The sequence below is a fragment of the Ylistrum balloti genome, unplaced genomic scaffold (assembly GCF_031769215.1).
Source record: "Ylistrum balloti isolate Yb309-2 unplaced genomic scaffold, AGI_CSIRO_Ybal_v1 Utg369758, whole genome shotgun sequence".
Classification (NCBI taxonomy): Eukaryota; Metazoa; Mollusca; class Bivalvia; order Pectinida; family Pectinidae; genus Ylistrum; species Ylistrum balloti.
This window is the reverse complement of record NW_026781958.1, coordinates 207,415-217,406: the sequence shown is the minus strand read 5'-3', so window position 1 is coordinate 217,406 and position 9,992 is coordinate 207,415. Positions and strand designations below refer to the sequence as shown.

The 9,992-nt window shown below is 34.3% G+C and overlaps 1 protein-coding gene across 1 annotated transcript; it reads right to left on the bottom strand.

The window, feature by feature from the left end:
- Positions 1-273: 273 nt before the first annotated feature.
- LOC132543597 (acetylcholine receptor subunit alpha-1-B-like) lies at positions 274-1,539 on the bottom strand. The gene has a single exon (XM_060207111.1). It carries the CDS (start codon positions 1,537-1,539, stop codon positions 274-276), a length of 1,266 nt encoding a protein of 421 aa, XP_060063094.1.
- Between the last annotated feature and the right edge of the window lie 8,453 nt (positions 1,540-9,992).

Below are 9,992 nucleotides of genomic sequence, written 5' to 3'. Positions count from 1 at the left end.
AGTTGTCACTGGCAATTGCAATTGATAAGAGTACTTTAAAATCATTAATTTTCGTGGGCATTTTATTTGCGCCATTTCGCCTGTACATTCACGCATTAATGTGTCCACGAAATGAGAAACGATTTAAAGTAACATGGCATTTAAAAACAGTATTTCGTGAGGAATATTTATTCACGAAATTAAATACAACTGATTTTTTTTAATCCCGTGAAATTTGAACTTCACAAAAATGTATGATTATAAAGTAAATCTGGTGAGTGATACATGTCCAGTTCACTTGTTACCTTGAGACATACTGACTAGTATAGCAATGCTTGATACTGATATGGCAATGTAGAAAAACCACGTGAAAAACTTATCCATAATTCGAACTGCATCTTTCCACGTCATTTCCGGAACTGCTTCGACTACTGATGGTTCTCTGATTACAACAGGTTTCCGTCTCTTTTTATTTGGATCTGGAACCGATTTCGAATCTGGATTTTCGGGACAAAAGGATTTCACTTCGTCATTACTTGATTTTAACCGGCAGTCCAAAATACGAAGGAGCCTGGCAAACCAACGTGGTAATTTTTCACTTTCATCTTTGAAGTACATTTTCAGCTGGAAGATGTTGATAGAGGCGATAATTCCACTGACGACGAGCACGACGAAGATAAAATATGATAATCTGGACATACTTTCCGAGTTTGCAGGAAGAACGCTGTTGACGATGGTGATAAATACTGTAAAGGTGAGAAACACGGTCAAACTAAATCCCACGCGTTCTCCGGAGTCGCAGGGCAACACAAACACCAGTGGGTTCATGAACATCAAAAGAAAGATCGGCATGAGAGTGTTGACGATATGGAAGGCTGGAAGTCGTGCAATCGTTATATTGAAAGTCGCTAGACTTATATCGCTGAGAACGTACGTCCCAGTTGTTGTTTTCTCCAAAGACCACTCGCCATTTGTTTCATAGAAATCTAATGTCAGTTCACTTTTCGCTGGCTTAAGATCTACTTCGCTCCTCACGTAGCCCCATGGAGCAAGTTGTATCGAACAGCTTTGAGTATCAAATGGAAAATACATTACATCCGGGCTACATTTGACGTCGATCAAACCACCCGGTTGCCATACGATCGAACCGTCATGCTGAATTCTCACCTTTAAGTCATTGTCGCTAAGAGCACTAAATGAGTTCGACACTTTGATGTTATAAAGTTTAGGGAGCCATATATTATTTTGTCCAATGTTGATATTATACAACCAACCGAAGAGAGATGGATCCCACAACAACGATTCGTCGCGCCAAGTAATAGTGAAGACGGCAACAACATTTAAAGTTCCGGAAACCTCATCAAAATTCTTGATGGAGATGAGGAACATTTCGATGCTTACAGAAACATTCTTGAATTGATCGAGAATCGGTCGGAGTTCTTTGTTATACCCAGCAGACACGTTGGCAAATACATTATATGCGTCACTGAGAGAACCTGCGCTACTTGTTGCAGTAAATGAAAGCAAAACACAATAGCAAAACAAAGTAAGAAACGACATGCTTCGCCAGCACTCCTGATAGAAAAATCAAATGACCAGTGTCGGCAGTGCAATGAAATGAAAATCAGGGTTGAACCCTTCTCCAAGGTTGTCCAAAGAACCAATACAACACCAATGGTTTGGAAGTTTCACAATATGTGTCAGGCTATATGACAGCAGTGTAATTACGCAAGATCAATGTTATTGAATTGAATTAAAGTTTTCCGATACGTAGACAATAACATTCGATACTATAGCCTCTATGTCAATAGTTTCTTTGCGGCACAAAGAGAGTTGTCACAGAAATAGCATTCGGTACATAATAGTGATATATCTAATACGCAACACTACTATACTTGTTTGAGTAAGGTATCTTATTAAGTCTGTTTTCCTTTAAGTACTTTATAGAACGTGCGTCAGCAGATAAGATTAATTTGAAGTTCAAATACAACAATGGAACCATGTTGTTTCTTTATGTAAATATTTAGATAAGTTAACGTTATGCCTTCGCTGGGGATAAACCTACAGTGTTCCTGACCGGTATTGTTTGTTTTCTGTCTATACTCTTTGACAGGTAGAGATATTGAGTTGAAATAAATACAACATGTGAACGCACTGACACACGAATACATTACTACATTATCATTAATATCTTACACAACAAGCCGGATACCAGAGTGATCTTGACGTCAGTGCATGGTCTCTATTATTTCTTTGTAATAGTTGGATATTTCCCCTTCTATTCTTGCCTTTGTATCGCTCTTAATTACATGCGCGTGATATGTTCATAAAAGAATAATTAGTCATGTATTGATTCACCTGTCAATACTACATATGATGTTGTAGCATAAATAAACAACAGTACATAAATAGCAATAATTAATTGAATTGGCATCATAGAAGAGAGCTGTCTATCGGCCATTACGTCTTTGCTGTCGGGTAAAATGGACAAGGTACATCAAGGGACCAAGGGAAACCTACATATGACATCTGAGAACGATCAATCGAATTGTTTTTCTCTACGACAGTATCGGCACTCAAAATCCAACATTTTCGGGTAATTTGATTTTCTGATCATTTTCAAAATGTAAAATGCATCAATGGGAACATAAGGCAACACACACATGACAATTGAGAGTGATCCATCTAGTACTTATCAAGAAACAGCCATTGAAAATCTTAACGATATCCGAGATTGATTGATTGATTAATTGATCGATTGATTGATTGATTGATTGATTGATTGATTGATTGTTTGATTTTCCGTCTCCATGACTCCTCCTGTTGCCTGGTATCGCCTTACTGATGAACGTCAGTGTGATCTGGCTATGTGAAATCCGAGACGGCAGACTGCCCCTAAATGGATAATGCAAAACAAAAGACCAAGGACAACCTATATAACAAATGATAACCGTCAAGGTTCAAGATGGGCATTTGTTGGTCATTTTCCCGTTGAGTCCTAAAATAAACAATACACAGCAGGGAATTAAGGACAACGTCATATGAAATTTAATATTGACCCAACAAATATCCATAACAAACTACTACTGTCAGAAACCAAAATGGCCGCATTTCGGTGATAACGATTTTGTTGTAATCTATTCACATGTTGTATTTTCTTTTCAATAATGGGTGGAAACGAATCTGACAAGTTTCCTGAATTTTTATGCCAATTTTTTTTAATTTCCATTTTTTTATGTTACTATTCCTACTGTTACACTAACTAGGAATAATTTGAATATGTTGCTTGGATACATAATGGTGATCAATCTTATATTAGAACTATTGTAATTTCAAATTATTTACGTAAAGGAAATGATGAATTTTTATGCCAATTTTTTTAAATTTCCATTTTTTATGTTACTATTCCTACAGTTACACTAACTAGGAATAATTTGAATATGTTGCTAGGATACATAATGGTGATCAATCTTATATTAGAACTATTGTAATTTCAAATTATTTACGTAAAGGAAATGATGCTTGAATCTTTTCAATTACTGAGTGAGAACTAAAATACACAGATGTTATAACACGTGTATTTCTCGTTTACATTATGTCATGACACAGGCTATTTTTTTCCTGTATTCTTTTCACTTCTTTCTCTTCATATCTATCACGTCCATTCCTTCTACTTCCAGTTTTTCACACATGTACTTACCCATTTGATGCCGTCCTACAAATTAACGTGTTGCTAATGGAGGCACATTTACATAAGTTACAAAACTTGTTTCTGAATCCGATTCAAATGTGTTTTTTTTATTATTTTTTTATTTTTCAAGAGTTTTTAATGTACATAACAATTACATCAACAAAACATCAAACATACAACATACAATATGCTCACTCACACATCACCATAATCTCGATTAAGTTGTATCATCATCATCATCATCATCATCATCATCATCATCATCATCATCATCGTCGTCGTCATCAACATCATCATCATCATCATCATAATCATCACAAACACCATCATCATAATCATCATCATCATCAGAAGAAAAAGAAACATCATCATCATCATCATCGTCATCATCATCATCATCATCATCATCATCATCATCATAAACATCACCATCATCATTATCTTCTTCATTATAAACATTACCTCATCATCATTATCCTCCTCATTATAAACATTACCTCCTCATCATAATCATCAGTCATCATGATCTCAATCAAGTAATCATGTCAATACATTCTTCATCATTGTCATATTCAATATGCCTTTGTCACCACCTTCATGTCAATAGATTCATCCTCAGCATTCATTATCACATATGCACCTCATCATCAACCTAACTATCAACACAATTTGTCATTATAACTTGAAATCCATCCATACATCATCGCCTGGCATTTTCATCAACACCCTTACTAACATCATAACACTACCCTTACACACCCACTCCTACACATACATCAATACTACACATAAAGATAAAGAGGAGAGAAAAAGAGAGAAAGAGAGAGAGAGAGAGAGAGAGAGAGAGGGGGGGGAGAGAGAGAGAGGTGATCTGGGTTAGTAAAAATTGCAATAATCAGCGAAACAATAGGGACTCGAGTATAAAGAAAAATACCTGGTAAATAAATAAATAAATAAATAAATAAATAAATAAATAAATACTATAAGGGTAAGCAAGGGGCCTGCTATACTGTAAAGACAGAGAATACTAAAATATGGTAAAACATACTACATGACAGTAAATGTATTTAAAGTTAAGAATTGGCCAATTCCAATAATTTTCTCCATTTTCTCCATTCCTCATTAAAACTTAACTGTGCCTGTTCACCTTTACTATTGGCAATATATTTCTGAAAGGTATAAAATTCCCTGACTGAATAAATAAGACTATATACACTTAAGGCTTTGTGTTGACATCTTGCCTTATATATGTAATATTTAATGATAATTAAGATTTCATTGTCAAGTTTGCTACTGATTAACTGATTTTTATTAGCAATGAAACCAAACAGAAAACTTATTTTATTGAAGGAAAATGGAATAAAAAGAGCCTCCAGCAAAACTTCTACACTTTCTAAAAATTTTTGAACTTCTGGACATTCCCACATAATATGAATAATTGTCTCCTTTTCTAAGTTACAGAATGTACAGTGTGGGTTATTCAGTAGTCGAATTTTAAACATGTATAAATTTGTTGTTAAGATGTGTTGAACCACTCTGTACTGAAACCATTGAAGTTTTGTATTTTTTGTTGCACGAACACAATTTTTATAAATATCCCTCCAATTTAGAACGTCAAATTCTAATATTTCTTCCCATCTTTTCCTCTCAGTAGAAATTATATCGTTTTTTACTAAAAGATTATATATATCTTTTGACCCATTTCCTTTTTTTACAAAACACTCAATACTACTTGGAATGGTTGGAAAAACTTGAGAGGTACATGTTCTTACAAAGTCAGATCTAGCTAAATATGACTTAACCACAGAGACTACACCATGGTATTCAAGGAAATTTGAATTTACATTATAAATTTGCTTAAAATCTTGAAAAGTGTAGAAAGTGCCAGTAGAAAAATCTTTGAATAAATCATTAACTATCATCACTCCCTTATCATACCATGTCTTGTAGAATATACTTGTCTTCCCTATCAACAAATCTTTATTATACCATAAAGGAGTTTTCCAAATATTTTTCTTAACATATTCTACCCCCACCCTTTCACTGAACCTCAACAGGGCTTTGAAAACATCACTCCAGAAATTATTTCTACAGATATTACAACATTTCTGAATGTAATCACTTCCACAGGAAGATAGCATATGTAGGTCAATATATGTTTGAAGAATTGCTTGCCATTTAGCAGATTTCTGGTGTAATCTTCTAATCCAGCCTAATTTCAGACTATCTATAAACAACTTTATATCTACCATTTTAAGTCCACCGTTATCAAAATTCTGGGTAACAATATCTCTCTTTACCTTGTCAGTTTTACTGTTCCATAAAAAGCTAAAAAGGATGGAATTGAGCTTATTCAAGAACTGGTTGTCTGGGTTTGGCAAAGACATAAATAAATGGTTAAACTGTGATATCATTAAAGATTTAATAAGATGAATTTTCCCAATAGGAGTCAGTGATCTCCTATTCCACATCTTAATGATAGATTTCAATTTAATTAATTTTTTATCATAGTTTAATTTTGGAATTTCATGAAGATTGACACTGAATTCAATTCCAAGAAGCGTGAATTTGACCTTTCCCCACTGTAATTTCAAGTCAGGTAACAAAGTATCTTCACTATATTTTTTACTTCCTATCCAGATCACTTGTGTTTTGTCAATATTTAGATTCAAACCAGAGAATTTTGCGAAAGCATTCAATTCTAAAATAGATTCTTTTAATGATATTTCAGAGCCATCTAATATAAGAGAGGTGTCGTCTGCATATTGTGAGATAAGAATTGGAATATTACTGATGTTTGTACCCTTAATGTTTTTGTTATGTTTTAGTTTAATGGCCAAAATTTCAACACAGATAATAAAGTTATATGGCGCGATTGGATCACCTTGTCGACAGCCCCTTCTTATATTGATGGATGAAGATACATTACCACCTTGATTAACAAAAGCACTGACATTAGTATGAAAAACTTTTATCCATTTACGAATATCTGGACCAAAATTAAAGAATTTGAAAACCTTGTCAATAAATTTCCATGAAACGGAATCAAATGCTTTCTCAAAATCTATCATTAACAGCATTCCGGGAATATTTTTTTCCTCTACATGTTGCATAATGTCATATATTAATCTTGTGTTCTCCCCAATATAACGACCTGAGATAAAACCTGACTGATCCTCACTAATTAATGAGTCTAAAACTTTCTTAATTCTTCTAGCTATGGTTCCTGATGCAATTTTATATACTATATACAACAATGTAATTGGTCGCCAATTCTTAAGAAATTGTCTAGACTTATCTCCCTTTGGAATACATACTATAACCCCCTGCCTTTGTGTTACCGATAACCTCCCTTTTTCATAACCCAAATTAAAACTCGACAGTAAAACCATCCGTACCTGGGCTTTTATTATTTTTCATACACTTCAAATTAATTTTTGCTTCCTCCAAAGTAATTTGCCCTTCTAAACTTTCTGAAACAGCGTTGTCTAATTTCAAAACATTACAACTATTTAAGAGATCATTTAAATTGACGTCTTCTACACTTCTATTATCATCATATAATTTTTTGTAAAATGACCGTACTTCTTCAAGAATTTCATCTTGTCCAGTTAATGTGCCCTTATCCTCTGTTTCTAACTTGGGTATAATTTTGGAGGTAAAATTTCTGTTTTCTAGATTGAAAAAATATTTTGTTGGTTTTTCTCCTTCCTCTTGCCATCTCGCTCTAGATCTAACAATGCTACCTTTAATCCTATCTAATCTTATTTTTTCTAATTCCTTGTTCAAATGCTCTAATTTCTCTGTATCTACATGGTCTTGATCTTCAATGTTTTGTATTTCATTTCTTATACTTTTTTCAGCCATATTTTGTTGTTTTTTTCTGTGAGATGAATATGAAATTGTTTTGCCCCTGATTTCCATCAATAAAGTTTCTAGAAAAAGCTGGTCATCAATCATGAACTGTAAGTCTGTATCTGGGATATTCTCTATATTATTATGATTATAAATAGGAAGACAATATTGTGTTTTTATTTCCAAGATGGTCTGTTTTATTAGTTTTAAATAATCTTCATCATACAATAAAGAAGAATTGAATTTCCAAAATCCTCTACCACGTTTAAATTCATTAAATTTTAGATTAAGAAATGGAAAAGAGTGGTCTGATCTGTAACTCGGCTCAATGCAAGACTTATTTACACTAGATAATAAGTTTTCAGAGATAAGAAAAAAATCTAACCTTGATTGCTTCAGAGGATTTTTTTTCCTCCATGTGTATCTTTTACTATCTGGATTTACTTCCCTATAAATATCTACTAAAGAATAATTTTCAATGATTTCTAAAACCTTTTCTCTGGCCTTTGAATTATTAATATTTTTATAACTACTATCATAAGCAAGATCCGGATTAAGAACTAAATTAAAATCACCACAAACAATATATTTGTCATTCCCAAATTCATCTAATGTATTAATTAAAGTATCATAAAAAAGTGGCGAGTCAGTGTTTGGACCATACAGTGTAATAAGTGTAATATCTGACCCCTCCATAACAATATCTAATGCTAAAAAATTTCTCGATTGGTCCTTCTTTTCCCTCTTAACCTTATATTCAAAATTGTTATTAAATAAAATAGCTACCCCTCTTGAACTGGACCTGAAAGAGCTAAAAAAACATTCAAAACCCCACTGATTTCTAACAAAAGTTTGATTTTCTTCTGAGAAGTGCGTGTCTTGCAGACAGTAGATTGAATATTTTTTTTATTTCAAGTATGAAAAAACATCTTTTCTTTTATTGTTATCGCCGAGACCCTGACAATTTACCGAAAGTAACGATATACCGTCCATTACCTTACTATATACTGCTGAGAAGTGCGAATGTAATAACCAATTTAAGCCAACATAATGCAAAATGTGTTTTTAATGCTATGGGTTATGTACATGTGTATGTAATTAAGGCAAGAAATACAGTTTATATAAGTGAGAGCTCACACTTGTCTGACTGTCTTCTCCGATTCAAAATGACAAATCTACGTGCTTCTACTCTGGTCATTTGCAAGTACATTTATCAAACTGATATCTGTCCAACATGGATGTGCGAATATTTTGCTTTGTTTATCACTGGTTAGAGTTCTCACACCCAGTTATATAAGTTATAAGATAACAGCTGTCTACAGCGACAGGTTATGTTTACAACGACAGGTCTGTGTCTACATGGACAGGGCTGTCTACAGCGACAGGTTATGTTTACAACGACAGGTCTGTGTCTACATGACCAGGGCTGTCTACAGCGACAGGGCTGTGTCTACAACGACAGGTCTGTGTCTACATGGACAGGGCTGTCTACAACGACAGAAGTGTGTTTACATGGACAATGCTGTCTAAAGCGACAGGGTTGTGTCTACATTGACAGGTTTATATCTACAAGGACAGGACTGTGTCTACAACGATAGGGCTGTGTCTTCAGCGATATATATGTGTTTACAGCAACAGGGATATGATTCCAACGACAGGATTATGTCTACAGCGACAAGATTGTGTCTGCAGCAACAGGGCTGTGTCTACAGGGACAGGGCTGTATACAGCGACGGGTGAAATAGGAAACAGCCTGTAGGAAAATTCAGTGCAGAACAAGCGAAGTACAAATGTAATCAGCTCGGTATAAAATGTAAGAGCTTATGGACAAACCCGTAGCCATAGAATAAGGTCGACACATGCCCAAAAAAGGAAGTATCAAAACGGATAAAAGGAAGAAGGAAGAGTTAAAGGTAGGGAAAAGTGAGCCAAAGTTTAGTCCTCACTTTTTATCGATCTCACCTAGACACACTATAGTAGTTCTGATAACACTGTCCGCCCGAGGTAAGAGAATGCCTGTATTAATATCGATACTTACTTCGCTCTTTATGTGTCCAACTGTAGAGTGAATATGTCCTTGATATCAATTGACCAAGTATTGTTGATGACAATTTGACAAGTGCTACAACAGACATAAGATGTGAATCATTTTAGAATGAAGTAAATGGCATACAGGATAATTGCTAAAGCTCAATAAACATAGGATATAAACTTTATCTTCTCCACGGCAATTGCGAAACAAGTTATTTCAACTTGTACTAATCACTCTTGTTGGCCCGGATGTAAAAGCGAGGACACCCAATCAACTTTAACCAATTACTACAACAAACAGCTTCTAATACTCACCTCTATACAGTGTCAGGTATGATTTGGATTAAAGCTAAATGTCATTTCTTTTTTTTCCGCGAAAAATTTCGGGGTTTGATCTAGAAACACCTTTCCACTAAATATCCTTTAATATGGTTCA